General features: G+C 46.8%; 1 protein-coding gene across 3 annotated transcripts; it reads left to right on the top strand.

Moving 5' to 3' along the window:
- The first annotated feature begins 800 nt into the window (after positions 1-800).
- Positions 801-25,701, top strand: MAPRE1 (microtubule associated protein RP/EB family member 1). 3 transcript variants are annotated; one of them, XM_087959118.1, is made up of 8 exons: positions 1,200-1,242; positions 3,161-3,267; positions 5,106-5,229; positions 10,683-10,828; positions 16,999-17,206; positions 20,618-20,736; positions 22,413-22,565; positions 23,788-25,701. In XM_087959118.1, exons 3-8 carry the CDS (start codon positions 5,109-5,111, stop codon positions 23,842-23,844), a joined length of 804 nt encoding a protein of 267 aa, XP_087815244.1. In that variant the 5' UTR covers positions 1,200-1,242; positions 3,161-3,267; positions 5,106-5,108; the 3' UTR covers positions 23,845-25,701. The 3 variants fall into 3 exon arrangements, with proteins under 3 accessions (XP_087815243.1, XP_087815244.1, XP_087815245.1); XM_087959117.1 differs by lacking the exon at positions 3,161-3,267 and having other exon boundaries at positions 801-1,242; XM_087959119.1 differs by lacking the exon at positions 3,161-3,267 and having other exon boundaries at positions 1,240-1,486.
- The last annotated feature ends 296 nt before the right edge of the window (positions 25,702-25,997 follow it).

Here is a 25,997-nt window from a genome sequence, read left to right as displayed (position 1 = left end):
ACAAATAAAATATACTATAATATAGATATAATAGTAAAGATGATACATTGTAATGATATATTTGATTCTTGTGAAATATTATGAACTAGACATTGTAAAAATTGAGATTCGCTCAAAAAGGATATGAATTTACAATCAAAGTCTAATAATGGTTTGATAACAATATAATATGATGTGGATAGCTGATTTATATAATATGAATTTTAATTTAAGTTTAGGAGGGATGGACTGTTAATATTGTGCACAAGAGATGTGTACCAACCGACACACTGAAAGACGGTTTTATCGGATGTTTTGTGTTTGTGTTTGTCTATGTTTGTCATCAAAATAAAACAAATTCTTTAAAAACAAAATTCAAAATAAGGCAATTTCTCCTGATGAAGATGAAGCAAAAATCACGCTGTGAAAAAAAAGGATGCAAAGTAGGTTTGGTTTAAAATGACGGGGTTTATTTGCACCCCATGGCCAGAGAGCTTAATATGCGGCAGGTGGATAACTAAGGATGAATAACCCAAGGGATTTGGATTTAATGCCCAGATTTAATAACCCTGTTGGAAAGAGTTAAAAGTTGCCTTTTGCAAATCAATGCCCTGCCCTGCCCTCTCAGCCTCCAAAAAATGAGCCGGAGGGAAAGAGCGCCTTGGGAAGGCAAGCCCCTCTAGCACAGAACTCACTGCCCCAGCAGCGCCGGCCCAGCGGAAGCCCCCCAAGCCCCGATTGGCTGTTAAGGCCAGGCCCTGCCCACTCCTACGTGCGCCGCCAATGAGAACGGGAGCTGATCAAGCGCTGCCCGGCCTCTTCCGGCCAAAAGGGCCGCAATGTGGGAAAGGTTGGGTTGAGGGCGGCCAGCGTTAACCTTAACAATAATTTACAATAATAATAATTAATAAAAACTTTTCATAAATTTTTATTATTTGAACCAATAAACAGAGCGGAAGCCTGCATATATGAAAGCGGCTAAGGTCGAGTAAACGCCGAACGAAGCCTGCTAAAGAAGCGGGAAGCCAACGCCTCAAACTGAGGGGGTCGCGGCATCCGTCGCCTCAGCCGCAAGGCGGGCTCTTAGCAACGGCGCCGAGCCCCGCCCTCCTAAAAGGGCGCGTGCCTGCCGTCGTCCTCCGACGCTTCTTCCTCTTCCGTTTCCCCCTCCAGCGGGTGACGTCAGGGAGCCTGCCGGCCTGCGCGTGACGTCAGATCCCGGGCGAGGCGGGCGGGGCCGGGCGGAACGGCAGAGCCGCTGAGGTAACGGGAGGCGCGGGCGGGCGAGGCGAGGCGAGGCGAGAGGCCCCAAACCGAGGCGGGGGCTCCCCCGCTCGGCCTTTCCCCCTTCCCCCGCCTTGGCCTAGGGCCGAGGGCTGCGGGGTTTCATGCCCATTGCGCACCCCCCACTCGCCTCGTGGGGTGGGGGGGGGGGAAAGAGAGGGTCTGGGGTGGGTGTGAGGGGGGGTCGTGGGCCTACCCGGCCTGGCTTCCCGTAACTAACCCGGTTAGTGGGCCTGGGGGGTGGTGGTCAGAAAGGATGGGGAGGGCCTGCCTCACGTCGCCCCCGCCGCATTTCAGCCCTCCCAATGCGGGGAAGGGGCCTGCCTCCCCCTCCAAATAAAGTGGCTGACCCCCCCCACTTATGGGTTGAGGGGAGGCTGCGTGGAGGCTTCTCTCCCCCCCACATCCCCCCATTTGCCCCCTAAGGCGCCGCTTATGGGGAGTGGTCTGCCTCCCTCCCCCCGCAGGCCCTGCTATCCCAGCCTTCCCTTTTGGGGGTGGGGTCGGGGTCCTCCTGCCCTGGGGAGGGTTCCTGCCCCCAAGCTACTCCCAAGGGGCCGGTTGGGGGTGTCACCCAGGTGGGTTGGGGGTGGGGTCCTTCTCCAGGCTGCCCTGCCTGCAGAAAAGGGAAGGGAGTGGGGGGCACTGCTTTTTTTAAAAATATTAATAATTTATTTTATGAAATTATTTCCACCCTTTCAATGACTTTCACGTGCAGATTCGTCTCTACTTGTGGGGGGAGGGGAGGGGAGGTGCTGCTTCCCCCCCTTCATAGTGTTCTTCAATTCCCACCTTGCCTTTCAGGGAGTTGCTCTGGGCATGTGCAGAGAATCTTTGCTGCTTGGGAGGGAGGGAGGGCAGGTGAGGGTTGGGGCTGCTTTTTTTCTTCTTCTTCTGACTTGTTTTAATTCCTTTTATAGGCTTAGATTCCCTCCATGCCTTTAACCGACTTGCTCTGGGCATGTGCAGAGTCTCCTCTCTGCTTTGGAAGTGTGTGTGTGGGGGGGCGGCTTTTTCTGTTTTATTTTATTCTTAAATTTCCACCCTGCCTTTCAGGGAGTTTGCTCTGGGCATGTGCAGAGTCCTCTCTGCTGCTTCGGGAGGGTTGGGGCTGCTTTTTCTTCTTCTGTTTTATTTTACTTCTTTTACTCTTAGGTTTCTCCACCAACTGACTTAACTCTGGGCATGTGCAGAGCCTCCCTCCTGGGTGGGTGGGGCAGCTGCTTCCCCCCATAGTGTTTCTTTTTATTTTATTCTTAAATTTCCACTTAGCCTTTTCTGGACTTGCTCAGGGCATGTGCAGAGTCCTTTCTGCTGGTGGGGAAGAAGGGCTGCCTCCCCCTCCCCCCACTGTTTTATTCTTAAATTTCCACTCTGCCTTTTCATGACTTCCTCTGGGCATGTGCAGAGTTCTCCCTCCCCACAGCCCAGTAAAAGAATGCCTGCCCCTCCCAAACTCAGCTTGTATTTAGGATTTGTTTATATTTTATATTATATTCAATTCATTCAATTTTTTTGGCATTTTTACACCACCCATCTCTTGTAAGGGTCACTTTCCAACCTTCTTATTCTGCTGGGAGAGGCCATATTTCCTCTAGAGTATTCCCAATTGTTAAATGCATGACCCCAAGCTGTGGGTCCCACCTTGGTCTTAAGGGCAGAAATGGTCTTTCATCTCAGAAGCAAGAAAGCTGGCTGTCCTTGGAAATTGCTGAGTTCTGTTTCCATTTTTTCTCTCACAGCTGGCTGCTGGCTGGAAGGGAGGAGGACCGTAGTTATAAGCCCAGTTGGGTGCCTCCTCTCCTATAATCTTGCACAAGGACTTTTATTTATCTGTTACTGTTTATAATAAAATTTAATTTATATACTGCCATCTCATTGTTTTGGGTGACTCTAGGAATATCAGCCTGTTTCCTTAGACTTCATAACAGGCATCATGGGAATCCTTCAAATCCTCTCCATCCTCCTCTGCAGTTTTTTTTTTAAATTCAGCAACTTGAAAAGGTCTGGACTTCAACATCCAGAATTCCCATGCTTGAGAAGTGTGTGTGTGTGGGGGTTGGACTAGAAGACCTCCAAGGTACCCTAGAGTTCCATAGGTAGTCTGGCCCCTTCCATTCTGATGATGATATCTTCATCTTCTGCTCCCTGCAGTGGTGGATGCTGAAGTAATTTCCTTCTCTGGCTTCTGTTTCCAATAATCTCTGATTGCGAGAGGTCCTTGGTGCTCTCTGAGCTTGGTTGTTTTCTTGCAGATGTTTCATAACCGAACTAGGTAACATCATCAGTGCTAGAAGGGAGTGGGGTTTGTAGGTTGGAGGAGGAGGAGGAGGACTGGGGGTGTCCTTGGTGGTCCCTGAGATTGATGGTTTTCTTGCATTTATAAAAATGAGAGCAAACCTCACTGCCTACTACTGATAGCACAGTTTGGTAGAAAACCACCAAGGTCAGAGACCACCAAGGACCCCTCATTTCAACCCTGAGCTTCAAATATTTTCCTTAATGTCCATTATTAGCCATCATTGCTTGCTTCCTTTTGATCGTCATACCTTCTGCTCTGAGGAATCTTTGCTACTTAAAACCCAAACTTCCATCCTATAATTACCTTCAACTATCTCTGACCCCATTAACTTTCTTTTTCCCTCCCCCTTAACTAATTTCCTAGTCCTTTGGGTCTAAGGATGTTGAATCTCAGGTCTATTCGTCAGTTCCTTTTAGGTGTGTGTGAGTGTGTGTGTGTGTGAAATCACCTCCTGTCTATGCATAGCAGGAGACGCCATATCCCTCCTAACAGAAAAGTTATATGAACCAGCTGTTAATGAATATTTTCCTCATCATTTCTGGTAGGCCATTATGCCTACAATGTGTGTGTGTGTGTGTGTAATAATAGCACTTAGACTTACTGGTATATACAGCTTCAGAGTGCTTCACAGCCCTCTCTAAGTGGTCTACAGAGTCGGCCTCTTGCCCCCAACAATTTTGAGTCCTCATTTTACCCACCTTGGAAGGATGAGTCAACCTGGAGCCAGTGAGGATCGAACTCCTGGCAGTGGGCAGAATTAGCCTGCAATACTGCATTCTAACAGGAAGGAAGATAGCAATAGCACTTAGACTTATATACGCTTCACGTTGCTTGTACAGCCCTCTCTAAGCTGTTTACAGAGTTGGCCTCTTGCCCCCAACAATCTGGGTCTTCATTTTACCCACCTTGGAAGGACAGAAGGCTGAGTCAACCTTGAGCTGGTCAGGATCAAACTCCAGGCTGTGGGTAGAGTTAGCCTGCAATCCTGAATTCTAACTACTATGCCACCATGGCCCTCCCTCCCTCCCTCCCTCCCTCCCTCCCTTCCTACTTACCAATAGCACTTAGACTTATATTCCGCTTCACAGTGCTTTACAAGCCTCTCTCAGTGGTTTACAAAGTCAGCATATTGCCCCCAACAACCTGGGTCATCTAATTATAATATATATAATATATACATATTATATGTGTAACATATTTACATATATATGCATATATATTATGCATATACATATATATGTATAATATATGCACACATATACATATATATGCAGGCACACACACACACACACACACACAGAGTGGAGTAAACCTTTTAGCTGTGCATATGCTGGCAGGGGGAACTCTGGGAATTGGAGAATTGAATTCCACCCATCTTAAAATTTCCCTGATTGAGAAACACTGAGCTACATTCTCTTCGGTAAACTGAGCTTATAAGAGAATGCCCTAAAATAATGATGATTCAGATGATGTCTAGGAACAGGTATGACTGTGAACTCTGGAGTAAAACTCTCTCCCCTCTCAATCGATTTTTCTTTAGAAAATGGCCGTGAATGTGTATTCCACCTCTGTGACGAGTGATAACTTAAGCCGACATGACATGCTCGCCTGGATCAACGAGTCGTTACAACTAACTCTAACCAAGATAGAGCAACTTTGTTCAGGTAAGCTCAGAAGAGGCCTTTGCTCCTTACCATTTCTCCTTTTAAGCAGTTGGAAACGGTCATAATCGCTCTCTGGTGGGTAGTTGCTTACCTTGTGTCTGAAGTGTAAATGTATTTGAACAAATACACCTATCCAGCTCAACAAAGGTGACATAGAAGGTGTATTGCCTTTGTAGCATTGGCCCAGTCTTCTTGAACTTTCTACTTGGTATGCTCACTTTACCCTCCTAGGGTATAGAAGGAGATTCTACCTGCACCACTTTTCGTGGGGTGGTGGTGTCGTATCTTACGTGTGTCTTTAAGTTTCTATGCAGTTGTGTTGTGTTAGATGTACCTTGAAATGTCTTATATGGGCAAAATAATGGAGAGTTGAATAGCAATAGCCCGTAGAAACTTATATGCCGCTCCACTGTGCTTTCCAGCCCTCTCTAAGCGGTTTACAGAGTCAGCCTCTTGCCCCCAACAATCTGGTTCCTCATTTTGCTGACCTCCGTACGATGGAAGGCTGAGTCAACCTGGAACCATTCAGGATCAAACTGCTGGCAGTGGGCAGAGTTTGCAATACTGCATTCTAATCATAGCACCACCAAGGCTCAGTGAAGGGGGGTGGGGGGAAGGAAGGAAGGAATTAATTAATTGCACTTATATGCCACTTCAGTGCTTTCTGGCCCTCTCTAAGCAGTTTACAGCGTCAGCCTCTTGCCCCCAACAATCTGGGTCCCCATTTTACCGACTTGGGAAGGAGGGAAGGCTGAGTCATTTCAGGATCAAACACCAGATAGATGACAGAGTTTGTCTGCAATACTTTTTAACAGAATAAAAGAATTGGATCTTGGAGGTCTTCTAGTCCAACCTCCTGCTCAGGCAGAGAACCCTAACCCATTCCAGACAAATGGTTATCCAATCTCTTCTTAAAAACTTCCAGTGTTGGAGCATCCACAATTTCTGGTGGCAAGCAGTTTCATTGGTTAATTGTCCTCACTGTTGGGAAGTTTCTCCTTAATTCCAGGTTGCTTCTGTCCTTGATTAGTTTCCATCCAGGGTTTCTTGTCCTGCCTTCTGGTGCTTTGGAGAATAGCTTGACCCCCTCTTCTTTGGGGCAGCCCCTCAGATATTGCAAGACGGCCATCATGTCGCCCCTAACCCTTCTTTTCCTTAAACTAGACACACGCATTTCTCACAACCGTTCTTCGTATGTTTTAACCTTCAGTCTCCTACCGGAGGCTAAACATCTTTGTTGCTCTTCGTTGCACTTCTCCTTTCTGTCCTTTTATCTGAATATTTGGAAACTCTTTATAAAACCGAACATCGGACTCTGCAGGAGGAAAGGCTGCGGGAGCTGTTGTTTTGCAGATCAACGCACTGGTCCCCGCGGAAGGCCGTCCGTGCTTGTCATACCGATGGAGACTTTTTCCTTGGCGATGAAGCCTCACAGGAAATGAGTCTGCAGTAGCGACGGCAACCTTGCAGGTTTTTTTTTTTTTTAAATCTGTTGTTTTACAATACAGTGCAAATAAGATCACAGGTCGTCCTCGACTCACGACCACAGTGGTGCCCCCACATTTCCTTTGCCAAGCAGAACCGTTGTTAAATGAGTTTTTGCCCCACGTTACGACCTTTCTTGCCACCCTTGTTAAGTTGAATCCCTGCAGTGGTTAAAAGTTAGCAGCACGGTTGCTAAGTGAATCGCTGCGGTTCTTAAATTAATGACACGGTTGTTGAGCGAATTCCGGCTTCCCCCCCGTTGAGCTTCGCTCGTCAGAAGGTCACAAAAAGGGGATTGCTGTGACCGTCATCAATACGAGTCGGTTGTCAGTCCTCTGAACTTTGATCACGTGACAATGCTACAACGGTCATAGATGTGAAAAATGGTCAGAAGTCACAGTTAACTTCAGACGGTCACTAAATGGACGGTTGTAAGCAGGGTTGGGCTTCAAAAATTTTAGCAAAGGGTTCTCTGCCCGGTTGCTGGGTGGGCGTGGCCATGGTGGGCGTGGCTTAGTCGGCCCCCTGCACCATGGCGGGGGGTTTGCCCCCCAGGCTCCGGAGGCTCTCTGGAAGCCGGAAATGGACCCATTTCCGGCCTTCCCGAACTTCCGGGAGGCCCATTTTTCACCCTCGAGACTCTGTGCGCCCCCTGCCCTTACCTGCATCCAAAACGGGTCACATGGGGACTTCTGGGAGAGGTGAGGTGGGCGGGGCCAGCCAGGGGTGGGATTTGGGGGTCCTCCTCTGGTCCTTCCCCCATCCCTGGTTGTAAGTCAGACACTCTGTAGTCCTAGAAGAAGAAGAAGAAAAATCTATTTCCAATGTTATGTTCACCCATAAGAAGCTTCTGCACTGCAGTATCACAAGCCTGCCAAAAAATTACATTCCCAACTGTGAACAGTCACTAAATGAATGGCTGCAGGTCAAGGACTCCCTGTAATTCATAGGGGTGCACAAACTGGGTTGCCTTGAACTCTTTTGAGCACTTACTTTACCGTGAAGGTGTCTGTGGAAAATCTCGGCCACCCAAGTCATGGTTGTCCCCCAAAGGTGCTTTTTTTCCCATAAGGCAGCTGGTTTTTCCTTGAAGATGTTTCGCTCCTCATCCAAGGAGCTTCTTCGGTTCTGCCTGAATGGTGGCGGATGGAAAGATTTATAATTCCTTGCAGTCATCTGGTCTTTAGTCCTCTCTCTGAGGGCTTATCTGTGCTCTTGGGGTCACCTGAATCAGAGTGCAAATGGGTGTGTAACCTTCTTGGAACTTCACTTTTCATTGAAGCTTCCTCCCTCATTGTGAAACGGGTGTTTCGAGTTCCACGCTTGCTATTTCAAGCATTTTGAAAGCGTTTAAGCTAAAAACTCTTCCAACACGCTCTTATAACAGCCTGGTTTGCAAAAAAAAGATTATGAGACTCTAGAAAGCGTGCAGAGAAGAGCAACCAGGATGATGAGGGGGCTGGAGGCTAAAACATATGAAGAACGATTGCAGGAACTGGGCCTGGCTAGTCTAGGGAAGAGAAGGACCAGGGGAGACAGGAGAGCAGCCTTCCAATATTTGAGGGGCTGCCCCAGAGAGGAGGAAGGGGTCAATCTATTTTCCAAGGCACCCGAAAGCCAGACAAGGAATAATGGATGGAAACTGAACAAGGAGAGAGATTCAACCTGGGAATAAGGATAATTTTTCTGACAGAACCATCAACCCATGGAACAGAAGTTGCCTTTGGAAGTGGTGGGAGCTTCATCATTGGAGCCTTTCAAGAAGAGACTGGACTGCCATCTGTGAAAAATGGTGTAGGGTCTCCTGCTTGGGGAAGTGGGGGTTGGACTAGATGACCTACAAAGTCCCTTCCAACTCTTGTTATTCTGTCTTAATCTGTCTCAGAGCCCATTCCGGATCCTTTCAGTAGTTAAACCTGAGTGACCAGATCCCTGATGTGCCCTTGCAATCAGCTTCCTTTTAATTAATCACCTTGACTGTTTCAAATCTCCATCTTCAAATCTTCCATCCCAGGAGTTGTTTTTTTTTTCTCTGAATGCAAAAACTTATTGGGTACGTCGTTTTGGCACCGAAGAGGGCAGAACCTGATCTAGCTAATTCCCGCGCAAACCCACGCAAACCCTCCCTTCTCCCTATTAGGGCAGGTCACATGGTCCAGTTGAGTCTCTCTTTATTGCTATGAGAAAAAACCCTTTGGCTTTGGCAAACACCTGATGAAGCGTCCTTGGCTTTCACGGCTCGGCTTCTCGATGTCTGGAGCCTACATTCCACCTCACCCTTCCCTTCCCCCTGGTGCCTTGGCAAGCTGAGAAGCGATACCAGTTGGAACAGCAAAAACGTGTTTCAAGCTTGACAGCAGTTTTGGAAAGAGCTGTATTGGTTGTCTTGTCCCCCAGCTGTTCCAACAACGGATGCAATGACATTCAAGGAAGAGAGTCATCCAGTTTGGTGGCAGGTCTTTCTGGAGAGCAGCCTCAACTATGACTTTCAGAAGTTCTTTGTGGGTGGCTCATTCGGCAAATTTATCATCAAGAAAGCCCACCCAACTCACTCATGGTGAATCCAGGCGACTTACAAGAAATAAAACCCCAAATAAACCAGTAAACTCCCCCGCCGCCATTGGTGATGAAAATTGGACCAACCACCTGATGAGCTCCATATCACTCTGGGGTCCCCAGACCCCTTGGCAAAACCATGTCTTCAGAGCCGTTGGAAATAGCGTCAAGCGGAAGGCAATCTTATCCCCACAGGGATGATGTTCCACACAGAGGGAGCCACCATGGAGAAGATCCTCTTGAGAGACCTCCTTAAGAGAGGGGAAAATTGTTTTCCAAAAAAAGAAAAAGAAAGAGAGGGGACTTGTAACATCCCCTGCCTCTCTACTCAGGTGGGCCTGGTAGATATAACTGGGAAAAGGTGGTCCTTCAAATAACAGGGAGAAGAAAACCATTACTACCAACCTGCCTTCCATGGAGGACCTGTATACTGCAGGAGTCCAAAAGAGGGCTGGGAAAATATTTACAGCCCCCTCACATCCCGGATATATAAACTCTTTCAACTCCTACACTCAAAACAACACTGTAGAGCACTGAACACCAGAACAATTAGACACAAGGACAGGTTTTCCCCCCGAACGCCATCACTCTGCTAAACAAATAATTCCCTCAACACTGTTCAACTATTTACAAAGTCTGCACTACTATTACTATTAATCTCCTCCTCACTCCTTATCGCCCTTCCCCTCCCACTTGTGACTGTATGACTGTAACTTTGTCGCTTGTATCCTTACGACTTATATTGACTGTTTCCTAGTATGATTTGATTGCTTATTGTACCCTCTGACTATCATTAAGTGTTGTACCTGATGACTCTTGATGAATGTATCTTTTCTTTTATGCACCAAGGCAAATTCCTTGTGTGTCTAATCACACTTGGCCAATAAAGCATTCATTCATTCATTTTTGGTCCACCAGATGGACCTCTCTTAAGAGAGGGGATCCGTAACATTTTTTGTCTTCCCAACCAAGTGGGTTGGGTAGATGTAGCTGGGAAAAGATGGCCCTTCCAACAACTGGGAGGAAGCCGCCCCCATGGTTTCCCCCAGATGGACCTCCCTTAAGAGAGGGGATCCATCGCATCCTTTGTCTCCCCTCTCAGGTGGGTTGGGTAGATGGGAAAAGGTGGCCCTTCCAATAACCTTCAGCCAATTCCTTCCCTGCTGTGTGAAGAGGAAGATGCCTAAAAGACTCAAAGAATGGTTTCTCTTGTCCTTGACATTCTTTCCCACCCAATTGTTTGAGTCAAGTTCCTCCCACAAATTTCTCCTGCCACACTGCCTCCCACAGAAAACAGGATTGGCAGCCACAAAGGAATGCAGAGATTCTGATCTTTTACCCTAAATACCTTTGCTAAGATCTAATTTTCACCAAGATGTTTCTCTCTCTCTCTCTCTCTCTTTCTTGGCCAGGTGCTGCTTATTGTCAGTTTATGGACATGCTCTTCCCGGGTTCCATCACGCTCAAGAAAGTGAAATTCCAAGCAAAGTTGGAACACGAATACATTCAGAATTTCAAGATCCTACAAGCAGGTTTTAAGCGAATGGGTATTGACAAAGTAAGAACTTCAGAACTTTTTCCTCAGGTGTCACCTTTAGGGGATGTTGCAGCTTGGAGAACTGGCATAAGTTTCCTTGGCTCTTTCTTTTTGGCTGCGGCCTAAGACCTCCACATTGATTTATTTTGAACATTTATTTATTTATTTAGAATATTTGCCAGAGGCCAGCATTCCCCCCCTCTCAGTTTTCAAATTAATGTTCAGTAATACTGGTGTGGTTCTTTTTTCTCCCCCCAAGTCTTGTTCAATTTAATCCAGATATATTTCTTTCAACAAAACTGGAATCGTTTTTCAGCTTTATGATGTTCCTTTTCCAGGAAAAGCAGTGCTTGGTACTTCATTTTTTTAAACATATGTGTAGCTGATGTGCCAATCACCTGTTAATGTACTGCTGAATATAATAAGGTGGGATTTTTATTTTATCAAGTAGGAAGGTATTTTTCTTGTCTTGTCAAGTTGGAGTTTGTGCCATTTCTGCCCGTATTGACATGTGGCTCAAAACCAGAGAAGTTCCTGGTTTGTTTTTTTTTTTTTTTTGGGGGAGGTTTTGTCAAGATATGACTAATAATAAACCTCTTGAAAGACTTCTCTATTCCCAGATATTTTGTGATTGAGTTAGAGCTCCAGATGCTTCTGTTGGCTAGTCTCTTTTTCTGTGGAAAGACATTTATTTGAATTTTCAGAAGCTTTATAGCAGGGGTGTCCAACCTTGGCAACTTTAAGACTTGTGGACTTCAACTCCCAGAATTCCTCAGCCAGCTTTGCTGGCTGAGGAATTCTGGGAGTTGAAGTTCACAAGTCTTAAAGTTGCCAAGGTTGGACACCCCTGCTTTATAGCATATAATTTTAAATTTAGCAGCACTCAGCTATGCTTGCCTCCTTTTAAAATTTAAAATTTCATGTACTCTTTTTATATATTCTCATGTATACCGCCCAGGGAGTCCCTCTCTGAATGGTTCAAAAATGTGAAATGCAGGTCAATCGAAAAACAACTAACCCTTCTTAAATGGTGGGAGTAAAAGAATGCTTATATTGCTGCCCTTGAATTACTGGAAAAGGCAGAAGGAATGTGGGTTTTCACATGCTAATTTCCCCATGAATGGTTTTGACTCACTTGCTGTCTTTCAAATGCAAATTGGATTGGGGATTTCCGTGTTTCTCAAACTTGGCTCCTGCAAGATGGGCAGAACTTCAATTCCCAGAATTCCCCAGCCAGGACCTTAGAATTGCCAAGTTTGAATAATCACCTGTCTTGGGGATCGGGATTCATTGGTGATATTGCCAAGTTCAGGAAGTCCCAACGATTCAGCCAGGGAATTTGTGTTGGTAAGCAAGACAGCGGTTAAATGAATGTTGTCCTGTTTCATGACCTTCCTTGCCACAGCTGTTAAGTGAATCCCTGACAGCTCTTAAGTTAGTCACGTGGTTGTTAAGTGAATCTGGCTCCCCCTTTTGCCTATCAGATGGTCGCAAGAGGGGAATCACGTGACCTGGGACACTGCAACCGTCAGAAGTACATGCCAGTAGCCAAGCCTCTGAATTTTGATCATAGTATCAAAATTCATGCAACTCAAGCATGCAGCAATGGTTCTAGGTGTGAGAAATAGTCCTAGTCACTTTTTTCAGTGATGTTGTAATTTTGATCGGTCACTAAATGAACTGTTGTAAGTCGAGGACTATCTATAGAAGCTTTCTTTTTTTTAAATTACCTTTATTAAAAAATTTATTAAAATACAAACTACAAAATATTTAAAATGAGAGTGTTACATATGTTACAATCCATTTTGACAGTGCTTACATTTCAATTATTCCAGTGCATATTTTATACTCCTATTTGTTTATTTATATATATATATCCCTATCTTTCTAAATTATACATTCCTTATTTATTTAATTGCTTATTTTGATCGTTTATCCAATGGTACCAATTTTCCCACACTATAATAAACTGAGTCATCCTTTTCTTTTAATTCTAATGAAAGTTTGTCCATTTCCATGCAGTCAAAGATCTTTTGGATGATTAAACATTTTGTCGGCATAGAATCTCCTTTCCAATATTATGTGATCACTAATCTCGCTGCTCTTATTATATGCAGGATTAAATATTTTATCTCTTTTGTATAATTCCCTTTAATAATTCCCAGAAGGAATAATTCTGCTTTAAATTCTATTTGGACTTTCGTAATTTCTTTTAACCATTTTCGTATTTTGGTCCAATATTTCTTAACTTTTGGACAAAGCCACCATACGTGAAAGAAGGTACTCTGTATTTGCTTACCTTTCCAACAGTTTGGATTTAAATTAGGATCTGTTTTAGCCAAAAGCTTTCATTTCTAAACAGGTTATCAGAGCTGCAAAAAACTGCAGAATACCACTCTTCCTTATGTTTCTTGACCGTATTGGGGTAAAAGGACCAGGGGCTCAATTCTATATCAGGCAATTTCCCCCTTCTTTTGTGTGTCTTTTTCCCTCTCTCCTCGGGGGGAGATCATTGTGGTGTGCCACAGGTTGGAACCCAAATCAGGTGGATGGTTGACCTGAAAGGTGGTGTGTTCAAGCCATTGGAGAAGCAGGCTGCTCTCGTTGTTCCCTGTTGCTAAAGAAAAGCAAAGGGAACTATTGAGATCTGCAGTTGTCTGCCGTCTGAATTTCATCCCAACGTAATTGTGTGGGCCGGAACTGGATCATATGGGTCCTATTTATTGGAAGATTCAACTTTTGTATAGGCCTTAAAGTCAGTTTTTCTGAACTTTGGCAGCTTTAAGATTGAGGGTGGGTGGGTGGCACTTCAATTCCCAGAAGGCTGGGTCTTCAAAAGAAAAAATGTCCAGCTGCCTGTTAAAAAATTGCACCTTTGGGACAGCCATGACCTGGATGATGGAGTATCTCTGCAGACTTTTAGCTATACAATTTGGGATGAACACCCTTGGAATGGTGTGGGAGTAGGAATGGATTTCCAGAGGAAACAAATTGCAGACTCAGGAACCATTTGACCATTCAGGTGAACCCTGAGGACACAGATGAATCCATCCCCAAGTGGCCTCAACTGCCCTCTAAAAGGATCAGATGACCAGCTCTCTGCAAGGAGCATAAATCTTTCCCTTCCCCGTCATCCACTCGGACCTGAAGAAGCTCCCTGGATGAGAAGCGAAACGCCTTCAAAAGAAGAAACAAGAAAGTCCAGTTGCCTCTTGTAAAAAGCACCTTTGGGGACAATCATGGCCTGGATGTCTGAGAATCTCTTGCCCATCTTAAAGCTGCCACGGTTGAGACACATTTCCTTTAAGTGGTACCCCCTCATTTCATAGCCACAAGGGAGATGTTACCAAGCAAGTAGCAGCCTTGTAACTATCCAAGTTAGTTTGGGAAAACAGGGATGATGTGAGTTAACCCCCTTGGTTTAGTTGGGCCCAGTTAGTTTGCCCTGAAAGACCAGGGCTTTTGACACACGTTAATGCAAAGTCTTTTATTATTCCGCCCCCCGAAGTCACATAAATTTCTGTTTTAAAAAAAAATGCAAACCACTTCTAGCTGTTTCACTTTGTAGGAATAGCACCCCAACCCTCTAACAGGCAAGAATCTTTATTTGCACCCAAGAAAAGAAGTTGCATGCTTTCACGTTCTCGGAGGAAGTTTTTATAGGCTAGATGTTACAAAAAAAAAGTGTGTGTTTCCAAACAGCAGCTGGCAATCAGTGGATTGCAAGACCTTGGTGTGAGTAAATACAAAGATTAGCTTTCTTGCTTCTAGGGAAGTTTGTAGCAATTGAAGATTGAATAAAGTAACAGGAAGCTTGGGCAAACCTTGGAATTTACGCAATGCCTCTCTTTTTCCCCTTTTTTTGTTTTGGTCCTTCTCACAAATACAGATGATGGGGACGAAATTGGACAACCATTTGTCTGAAATGGTTCAGGGTTTCCTGCTTAAGCCGGGGGTTGGACTAGAAGTCCTCCAAGATCCCTTCCGTCGCTCTGTTCAGGGTCCTAATTGTATCCAGTGTTTTGACACCTTTAGGATATCAAGGAGCAGATCATGTAAAGAAAACTACAGAATGAAAGTGTTGGAAGAGGCTGTAAAATGGCTGAAGTTGAGAAATAGTGTCCCATTGAGTTTCCACCACTTGATCTGGCCTCTACCAAGGCCAATCGATCAGAATACAGATGGAAGGGACCTCGGAGGTCCTCTAGTCCAACCCCAACCCCAACCCCCTGCCCAAGCAGGAGACCCTACACCATTTCTGACATATGGGAGTCCAGTCTCTTCTTGAAAGTCTCCAGTGATGGCGCTCCCACAACTTCCAAAGGCAACTTCTGTTCCATGGGTTGATTGTTCTCATTGTTAGAAAATTCCTCCTTATTTCCAGGTTGAATCTCTCCTTGGTCAGTTTCCATCCATTGTTCCTTGTCTGGCCTTCAAAAGTGCTTTGGAGAATAGCTTGAGACCCCTTCCTCTCTGTGGCAGCCCCTCAAGTATTGGAAGACTACTATCCTGTCTCCCCTGGTCCTTCTCATCACTAGACTAGCCAAGCCCAGGTCCTGCACCTGTTCTTTATATGTTTTGGCCTCCAGTCCCCTCATCATCCTGGTTGCTCTTCTCTGCACTTTTTCTAGAGTCTCAACCTCTTTTTTATAGTGTGGTGACCTAAATTGGATGCAGTGTTGGGAGCATTTACAACTTTTGGAAGCAACTTCTGTTCCACTGGTGAATTGTCCTCCCTGTCGGGAAATTCCTCCTTAATTCCAGGTTGCTTCTCTCCTGGATTAGTTTCCATCCTTTGCTTCTTGTCCGGCCTTCAGGAGCTTTGGAGAACAGATCATCATCCTATCTTTTCCTATGTAAACAAATTGGGTCCTGAGGGAAGAAACACAATTTGGTCTTTCAGTGGCGTGTTGTGAAAAAGTCCCTTTTTCTGGTGGAATATATAATTTCCAAATCATGCGAAGATATAAATCCACTCTGTTCTTCCTTGGGGAGACCCCACCTCTCTTGTCTCTCTGGCTAAGGGCAGGGAAGAGGGGGGTTGGGATAGAGGACCTCCTAGGTCCCTTCCAGCCCCAAATTTCTTTCCTTTTTTTTTTTGTAAAAAGTTTTTTCTTGTTTCACATTTCAAAAACATCTTTTTTAGTGAACAGCATGATCCCAGGTTTTCACATTTTCACACAAACATGACCTTAGTTACATATTCATCTTTTACATTTAATTTCATATCCTATCATTACATTACATGTTTTCTATAAATTTGCTCAAATACTTTTCTCAAACTTATTTTATATACTATTCATTTCTTGACCTATTTCTTTTAACTCTAATTCTTATATCTTCATATTCATTAAACTTCATACTTTTATCTGTCATTTCATTGCATGTTGTTACATCATTTCAAAAATTCCATCCCAATTCGAACAATTTAAAAGATTTTCCCCCACTATTACCCATTTGAGCCTACCCCCCTTTCACCTTATACATCATTTAGTTAACTCCTCTTTAATTCCCAATAATAATTTAAGGTTCAGAGGAGGACAGCGAAGATGATCAGAGAATTAAGAGCTAAGCTGTCGGAAGAGAGGATTTAAGAGTCTGTTACCTCAACAAGAGAGAGAGGATAGCCCTCTTAAATATTGGCAAGGAATTCAAACAGAATTCTAGGATGTTCTGTAGGATCCTGTCATGCACGGCATAGAACAGTTATACCCAAACTTGGCAACTGTAAGACTTGTGGACTTCAGCTCCCAGAATTCCTCAGCCAGCCATGCATGGCTGAAGGATTCTCTCTCTCTCCCTCTCTCTCTCTCATCGATTTTATGACAGTTTTTCCCAGCCATTGGAAAACGAACCAGTGGTTCTCGTTATAGTGTAGTTTTGCTGTAAACCTGATTTAAGTGCCAGGGTTTTTTGGCAGAACCGTGGTAAAACAGAGACACACGACTGCAGAACGCAGCAAACAAACGTAGATGTGGCCCAAAGTGCAGTCACACGAATGAGGGGGAGACTATAAGAACTTTGAATTTGGGGTGACAAGTACGTCCTGTTACGTCCGTCGGAGTTTCAAATGGTCACTAAACGGCCAGTCGTAAGTCGAGCCCTACCTGTCCTGCTTTTAGAAACCTCTCTGCTAGAATTCTGGACTACATTTCTCGTCCGGGCTAAACGTCCTTAACTTCTCTCCTCAGATAATACCTGTGGACAAATTAGTGAAAGGGAAATTCCAAGACAATTTCGAATTTGTTCAGTGGTTCAAGAAATTCTTCGATGCCAATTACGATGGAAAGGACTACGACCCCGTGGCAGCTCGGCAAGGCCATGAGACTTGTCCCGCCCCGGCTCTGGTGGTCCCGATACTGAACAAACCTAAGAAGAACCTGGGCTCCGGTGGCACGGGTAAGAGAGAGAGGCTTTGCGTCGGGCGCCCTGGGCGCTTGGAAGTTCTAGTGCTCCGACCTGGGCCAGGTTGTCTGTCTGGGGACGATGGGAGAAGCAGTCCCAACATCCGGGGAGGCCCAGGAAGGGAACATCCCCAGACAGCATCTCAGGCCTCCTCCTTTGTGCCTTGGCCTGGGTTTGGTGGCGTTGCTCGCCAGGTTGGAAGTTAACGCTTATTAACGTGGCAAAATGTACAAGGTTATCCTGGCCAAGGTGTGGTGGTGATTGTCAATTCATAAAATATTTCCCTGGTCTTTTTAGGGTTGCCAAGAGAAAGGGAGGGGGGGAGCAGCGCGGCAGCTTGCAAGCTGGAAGTGCATTCCATAAATGTTTTCAAAGATAGGAAGTAGGAGACTGACGTTTCTGCGCGCAAATATCTTTTTTTTTTTTTTTGAAAACAATTTTATTGGTTTTTAAAAACAAACAACACAAACAAAACAAAAACATCCAGCTTTCTTTCATAAATATACAAACAGTGTGTCGGTTGGTTTACCGATTTTTTGTGCATCCATTTCATAGTCTCAATTACAGTTAAATTACATAATGACTCATATTATTAATCAAAAATTAAATACCCTAGTATCACTATTAAACAATCATTTGGCTATAATTTTATTCATACATACTTTGCGAGATAACTATAATTTGCTTAGTTTATTTTATAACAAATCATGTACTCATACCAAATCTACCCTAAAAGACATTTTATAGATATGATATCAAAAAAAAAATATCTTTATATATTTATAAATATAATCTTAATTATAAATATCTAACTGGAGAGCATGATTGAGGACTCTGGGCGATGGAGGTGTCCCATTGGAGAATAGGAATTAGGATACACCCAGGGGGTGGAGGGAAAACCAGGGTCAAGGGTGATAGTGAATGATGTGCCTCAGAGTCCGCTACACCCGTGCAGTGCGGGACATGTTAACTCCCAATAAATCCTTTCGAAGTTTTGGAACTTTGGCTCGAGACTCATGATTTAAATCAGGGTCACTGCCGGAATCCTGACAGTGATTTGATTTAAAGGCTACACCTGTCAAGACTTGCCATGTTTTAAACCTCTACTTAGAAATGATCCTTGGCCTCCTGTTTGTGGAGAAAGCTGTAGCTTTATCAGAAGCCAAGTGTGTATCGCAGTAACGCAAAGCCAGAACGGAGCATGGTGCGCCCAGATCCCTAAATCCAACTTTTCCCTCCCTTACCTGCCTCCCGTCACCGGCCCTCCCGTGCCCAGTCAGATTCAAGCAAGGTGCGCTCAGAAGTCACTTCAAGTGTAGCTTGGTAGGCCGTTTCTTCTCCCAGCCGAGGGACCTTGAAGCAGCATCTTGGGGAGATACAGCAGTTCATTTCATTTTCCCACAAGCAAGTGTACAACATCCGTTACCAGAGGAATTCTAGAACTAAGACACCCCTAGAAGAGAATATTTTTAGATCAGGATTGAACTGTGGGCTCCTTGGTGCTCTCTGAGCTTGGTGGTTTTCTTGCAGACGTTTCATGACCCAGCTAGGTAACGTCATCAGTGCTAGAAGGGAGGGGAGAGGCGAAGGAGGGAGGAAGGAAGGAAGGAGGGAGGGAGGGAGGGAGAAAGGAAGGAAGGACAAAAGGACGGACTGTGGGCTCCTTGGTGCTCTCTGAGCTTGGTGGTTTTTCTTGCAGACGTTTCATGACCCAGCTAGGTAACGTCATCAGTGCTAGAAGGGAGGGAGAGGCGAAGGAGGGAGGAAGGAAGGAAGGAAGGAGGGAGGGAGGGAGAAAGGAAGGAAGGACAGAAGGACGGACTGTGGGCTCCTTGGTGCTCTCTGAGCTTGGTGGTTTCCTTGCAGACGTTTCATGACCCAGCTAGGTAACGTCATCAGTGCTAGAAGGGGGGAGAGGCGAAGGAGGGAGGAAGGAAGGAAGGAAGGAGGGAGGGAGGGAGAAAGGAAGGAAGGACAGAAGGACGGACTGTGGGCTCCTTGGTGCTCTCTGAGCTTGGTGGTTTTCTTGCAGACGTTTCATGACCCAGCTAGGTAACGTCATCAGTGCTAGAAGGGAGAGGGGTTTGCTCTTTGTTCATAAGCTAGTGGCTTGCCTTGTCAGCGGGAGCGGTCTTGTTCGTTCCTCAACATCAAGATCGACACTAGAGCAACAATCAAGCTGTGCAGCTCTTTCACAATCTAGCCAGTGCAGCCTTCGTAAAATTCGGGGCGCTTGTGGAGGCCCTTGCCCGATGCTAAGTTTTGCAAGCACTCAACGTTTGTTCCCCCCAAATTAGGAGAGGGGGGGGAATTGCCCCTTGGTTTTGAAGTCGCCCATTCTTTTTGCTCTTCCTCAGCTGTGCAGACGGGGGTGGGGAGGCTTTGCATTTTCAGTGTTTCATCCGAGATCTTGTAATGGAGTGGCAGCTCTCGCCTCACCATCGGGAGGCTGTGAGTTCGATCCTGGGTAGAGGCAGACATTTCTCTCTCTGGGCACGATGAGAATAGATCTGCTGAACGAAACTCCGCATTGGTGACAGGAAGGGCACCTGGCCAGGAAACACTCAGCCCCATTCAGTTGCCCAGACTCCAGCCTGCAAGGGATCATGGGGTCATTAAAAGGAGAGGGTGACGATCCCGAGATCTTATGATTGCAAAGTGCTTTGTGTTTGGGTGTCCTAGTTAGTTAATAAGTTTGATCCTGGGTAGAGGAAGATATCTTGCGAAAAACTTTCAGATTGGTGACAGGAAGGGCACCTGGCTAGTAAATACTCAGCTCCCTTCAGTTGCCCAGACTCCACCCCTCAAGGGATTATGGGGTTATTAAAAGATGATGATGAGTGATTTCCTTCACTGAGTGGTGCATGGCTGAGAGGCGGAGCTCTCGCCTCACAATCAGGAGGCTGTGAGTTCGATCCTGGGTAGAGGCAGATATTTCTCTCTCTGGGCACAATGAGAATACATCTGCCGAACAAAACTCCGCATTGGCGACAGGAAGGGCATCTGGCCAATAAATACTCAGCTCCCTTCAGTTGCCCAGACTCCACCCCGAAGCAAGGGATGATGGGGTCATTAAAAGGAGAGGATGACGATCCCGAGATCTTACGATTGCGAAGTGCCTTGTGTTTGTGCGTCCTGGTTAGAAACCTTCTCTTTTTGTAGATAACAGTTTTGTGGGGACTTCGGAACCGAAGGCAGCAAGAGCAGAGTCTCCTCTGTCCTTAAAGAAAACTGCTACAATCGGTACTAAACGGGCGGAAGGAGGCGCTTCACTCTCTTTCTCTGGGCTTTGTGTAGCACACCGGGTTGCACACTTCGGGTGTCGTTCACTTCGGTTGGCAGTGGTGCTGAGGCCTTGCGCCCCCCCCACGGCAGAGCGTGGCTAACGCGTTTCCTCTCTTGCAGCCCCGACGCGGCCCATGGTTGCACAACGGACAACAGTGGCGAATAAACCGGGGCCTCCAATGATCAAAAAGGCTCCTGGGGGAATCGGAGAGGAGGAATCGGCCGAATTAATACAGCAGGTGGGTTTTCGGGAGTGTGTGTGCGCGTGTGAGATGTCTTGTCAGCCACAATTAATTTCAACAGAATACCAGGGTTGGAAGGGACCTTGGAGGTCACCTAGTCCAACCCCCCCGCCTGCCCAAGCAGGACAGCCTACACCCGTGATGGCAAACCTATGGCACGCGTACCACAGGTGGAAAGCAGAGCCACAGGTGGAAAGCATGATGATGCCTCACAGCTGATTTTCAGCCAATTTGAGGCCTTTTCGGCCTCCCAGAGGCTTGAGGGAAGCTTCTGCATGCTTTGCAGGACGAAAAATAGGCCCGTTTCGTCACTTCCTGTATTTCCGGAAATACCAGAAGTGATGAAATGGGCCCATTTTTTGGCCTGCAAAGCCTGCAGAGGCCTTCCTCAAGCCTCTGGGAGGGCAAAAAAGGCCTCAAATGGGCTGAAAATCAGCTGTGAGGCGCAGTGCAGGTAAGCGGGCGGCGGCGGGGGATTGCGCACACATGCGCAAGGGGCAAGGAGGGGTGCGCGCATTGTCTTCTGGGTGCTGGCATGCAAGCGCACATGTGGCACAGGAGCCCAAAAAGATTAGCCACCGCTGGCCTACCCCACTTCTGAAAGAGGGCAGTCCAGTCTCTTCTTGAAAGCCTCCAGGGATGAAGCTCCCACCACTTCTGAATAGCAGAATCGTAATAGAGCTGGAAGGGACCTTGGAGGTCATCTAGTCCAACCCCCCTCCCAAGCGAGAGACCCTACACCACTTCTGACAGAGGGCAGTCCAGTCTCTTCTTGAAAGTCTCCAGGGATGAAGCTCCCACAACTTCCGAGGGCAACTTCTCTTCCAATGGTTGATTGTGATGTGGGCAGCTGTGATTTTCCTTCATGGAAATTTGGAACCCCTTCACACGCTGAATTTAAACCACGGGGTCTCCAAAGGGGTCCCTGGAGGAGGGGAGTGTCTATTAGCCCCTCTTGGACTTGTGAGTTGATTAGAACAAGGGCCCCCAATCTCCAGGCCGTGGACGGTTTGGAATCGGGCCGTGCAAGCAGCAGACAAGGCTCTGTTTGTGCAAGAGGTGAGCGTTCAAGCTCTATTTGTGTGAGTGGGGCGCCCCACCTGCCACTTACCTGAATGCGCTTAGTTGGATGCCTGCCACACTCACAGAAATCTCTTCCCTCTCCCCTTGCCTGCAATACTGCTTTCTAACCACTGTGCCACCAGGGCTCAGAGAAAGGAAAAATAGAGAGGGAGGGAGGAAGAAAAGGAAGCGAGAAAGGGGGGGGGGGGGGGGGGGGGGGGGGGGGGGGGGAGGAAAGGAAGGGAGGGAGGAGGGGGGGGGGGGGGGGGAAGGAAAAGGAAGAAAGGAACTTAGTCTTATATATGGCTCTAGGGGGGGGGGAGGAGGAGGAGGGGGAGGAGGGAAGGGGAGCGAATGCTTTCCAGCCGATTTTTGAGGGAGGGGAGGGGGGGGGGTTGGGGTACAGAGTCGGCCTCTTGGCCTCAGCAATTTGGCTCCTCCTTTTTCTGAGCTTGGAAGGAAGAGTTGACCTTGAGCCGGTCAGGATCGAACTGCTGACTGAGCAGAGTCAGCCTGCCCTGCCGCATTCCCCACCCCTTGCGCCACCGGGGCTCTCTGTGGTAGCGTCTCTTCAGCGACTTGCTCTGAGACGAGCCATTCTTTTTTGTCAGATCAACGCATTAAAGATAACCGTGGAAGATTTAGAAAAGGAACGAGATTTCTACTTCGGGAAGCTGAGGAACATCGAGCTGATCTGCCAGGAGAACGAAGGCGAAAGTGATCCGGTCCTCCAGAGAATCGTGGAAATACTTTATGCTACAGATGTAAGTAGATGGGGTCTGGCAGTGGCCCCTCCCCACTTTGGGCTCGGGCCTAACTGGGGGCCGGCTTTTCCTCCTGTGCACTTTCCCAGGGTGTTCACCTGCACGACTTGAATAACCTTGATGGTCATTTTTCTGTGCACACAATGGCACATATGAAAACCAAATCCCGATGCGGCCACTCCCAAAAGGGAGAAAAAGAACACTCCCCCCACCCCCACCCCCCAAAAAACACCCCAATGTCACCATCCCAAAGATGATGATGATGATGATAAAATAACAGCACCAGGACTGGAGAAGGTTCTTGAATAAGAAGTGAAACATTTTCAACCCTCTGCCCCAAAAGAAAGTCCGGTTGTCTTTTGGGGGAAAAAAGACACTTTTGGGATTCATTGGAGTGATTTTCAGTTTCACCGTTGGTGACGTTTTATTTTATTTTGTTTATTAATTTGTATTTAATTTTTTAAAGTGTGTGTTCTCGGCCCTTTTGCCACTCGCTTCTATGCAACGGAGGCATTTTGTGCATGATTTTTCAGGATAGCAATAGCACTTAGACTTATGTACCACTTTATAGTGCTTTCCAGCCCTCTCTAAGCGGTTTACAGAGTCAGCCTCTTTCCCCCAACAATCTGGGTCCTGATTTTACCCACCTCGGAAGGATGGAAGGCTGAGTCCACCTTGAGCCTGGTGGGATTTGAACTGCCAAATTGCAGGCAGTCAGCAGAAGTAGCCCTGCAGTCCTGCACTCTGACCACCGCACCCCAGAGGCCACAGATGCTCGTAATATAACCCCTACCCCCAAAATAAGGCTCAGTTAAGGCTGGCAGCCAGACGGATGCATTTAGTTAAACTGTATTTCACCCCAAATAAGACCTAACCAGAAAACAAGCCCTAACCCATCTTTTGGAGCAAAAATTAATATAAGACCTGGTCTTATTTTCGGGGAAACAGGGATAGCAGAGTGGGGAGGGAACCTTGAAGGTCTTCTAGTCCAACCTCAAGCAGGCTTGACCGTTCCAGACCAATGGCTGTCCAGTCTCTTCTTAAACACCCCCCCCCCAGTGATGGAGCCCCCAGAACTTCTGGAGGCAGGCTGTCCCGCTGATCGTTCATATACCGTGTGTCCATCCCGCCGGGCCCCCTTGGAGAATGCGCCCCTGATCCCCACCTAAGCGCCTCCTGCGCAGCCGCCCTTCTTAATTTCCCGACTCCCCTTCTCTCTTAGGAAGGCTTCGTGATACCCGATGAAGGAGCCCCTCCGGAGGAGCAAGAGGAGTATTAAACGGCCCCACCGACGTTTACCAGCCGAACAGCAGCAGTCCGAAGCCCGAAATCTTTGCCCCAATCATGTGCTTATCTGTAAAATACTCTCGTTTTATTCTTAGAGGACTTAAACTGGTTTCTTTTCGAAAGTAAAAAAACAAACAAACAAAACAAACGGAAAAAAAAAAAAAGAGTACCTCTCCAAGTGCACTTTTACTACTTCTATTTCCCCCTCCCAGCCCTCCTTCCACTTCCGATGGGTGTTTTGTTGTGGTTTGTTTGGGGGGGTTTGTGTGAGAGAGAGAGAGAGAGAGAGCGCTCTACGGTCACTTTTCGTCACGGAATATATCAACCCGCCATCTGGTGTCGTTTGGAAGCAAGAGGCTCCACAAACTTGGTGGGGGGTACGCAGCGTTGCGCGGTGGGTCAGTGCGGTGTGTTTGGGTGGGGGGGGAGAGCAGGAGAGGCTGCCTAAGGAGAAGGGGGTGGGGGTCTTTTTTTAAAGGGTGGTCTTTACAGCAGGGAGAGGAAGGGGGATGAATTGGGGGCCTCGAGAGGACCGGTAAAGCGACGGAGGATTCGAGGCGCTTGGAAATCAAAAGGGGAGGTTGGAGTTTCCTTGCTTAGTTTGTTCAGGGCCGTGTAGAAGGTGGGCCCGGCGTGGCTGAGGATGTGGCAGGCAAGTGGACTTCATAGTAGGCTCAGTGGTGTGAAGCAGGCGTGCCCAAAATTGGCTTCTATGGTGGTGGCCTGGTGTAACCTCCAAAGCAACGCGGCCATTCTTGGCAACTTTTTTTTTAAAACACTTGTGGGCGTCAATTCCCAGAATTCCTCGGCCAGCGCATCATGCGCTGGCCGGGGAATTCTGGGAGTTGACGCCTACAAGCCTTCCAGTTGCCAAATCAGATACTCACTCCTCACCTGAATCCCTTGCTGCTCCGCTCCATACGGGGGCGCTTCTCTCCCTCTCTGCCCAACCCCCTCCGCTTCCAAAGTAACCCGGTTACTTTCAACAAACAAACCCTGTTTTGGGATGACGGCTGCATCCTTCTCTCCAAGCTAGGATAATTTCAACAGGGATGCTGGATCCGAAAGGATCGGAGGAGAAGGCTGTGACGCTCCACTCTTGCTCGACTGGTTTTTTTGCAGCCTGCGCTGAGAGCTGCCTGGGTGGGCACCCCGCTTCCGTTGCAGGCCTATCTCCCCCCTCCCCTCCCCTCCCTCCCTCTTAAGTTAACCTGCACAGGTGCTGCAGGTACTGGTGGGAAAACAAAAGAGGAAGAATTGCGTATTAAATAGGCGAGCCGAGGTTGTTGGAGATAAAAGAGTGTTCCGGTGAATTTTGATTATTGCAGTATTCTGTGCTTGACCTTCTCCCCTCCCCTCTTTTGCAGAGCAAACCACCACCTCCTCCCCTTCCCAATGGCTGCTCCTTGGGGAGGGGGCTTTGGAGGTTTGGGACATCCCCCCGTGTCCTCCCCAGCCACAGCAAAGACTAAGCTTCCGGGCTTGGTGTGTTCCTTTTGTCCGTTTGCTTCCGGTGGTTGTGTGTCTCGATGTGTGTAGAAAGCAGAGTTAACGGTAACTTGTTGTGTAGTGCATGATTTCCTTATGACAATTCGGCGGGAGACCCACATTGTGGACGAATGCCAAAAAAAAAGAAAAGAAAAGAAAAAAACGACAAAAGAAGGGAAAGAAAGAAAGACAAAAGAAAGACAAAAAGAAAGCCATTATTGAAAACATCAGAGGTGCTATTTCTCTTGTGGCCTTCTAAATGCCTGTTATCCCTAGAACGACATTCAAAACCAGACTCCTTTTGACAGGGTTTTTTTCTACTTTTAAACAGTTTCTAAATAAAGTTCTGTTATTTCAAGAACGTGGCGTCTTCTGGAGTGTCGTCGTCCTTACAGAGGTGATTGTTCTGACCTGGGTTTCCCAAGATCATGAAGCCGAACTCCTCGTCCCGATAAAATCCCTTTTTATTTAGGTTAAAAGCGAATTCCTCTCCAGCAAAGTCCCAGCAATCCCTTTCGTGAGATTTCACAACCACAGACCTTGATCAGGCTTGGAGAGTTGCCAGGCCGATAGCTTCCAAACGCCACGCTGTAGCAGCAATGACTTGGCAAGGAGTCAGGAACAGATCTTCACCTGAGTGACTTGAACTGATTGTCT

This window comes from Notechis scutatus, chromosome 3 (assembly GCF_049901735.1).
Source record: "Notechis scutatus isolate UNSWTSFEM ecotype Mainland chromosome 3, rNotScu1.2, whole genome shotgun sequence".
NCBI lineage: Eukaryota > Metazoa > Chordata > Lepidosauria > Squamata > Elapidae > Notechis > Notechis scutatus.
The sequence above is the reverse complement of the archived record's forward strand: the minus strand, read 5'-3'. Positions and strand labels throughout refer to the sequence as shown.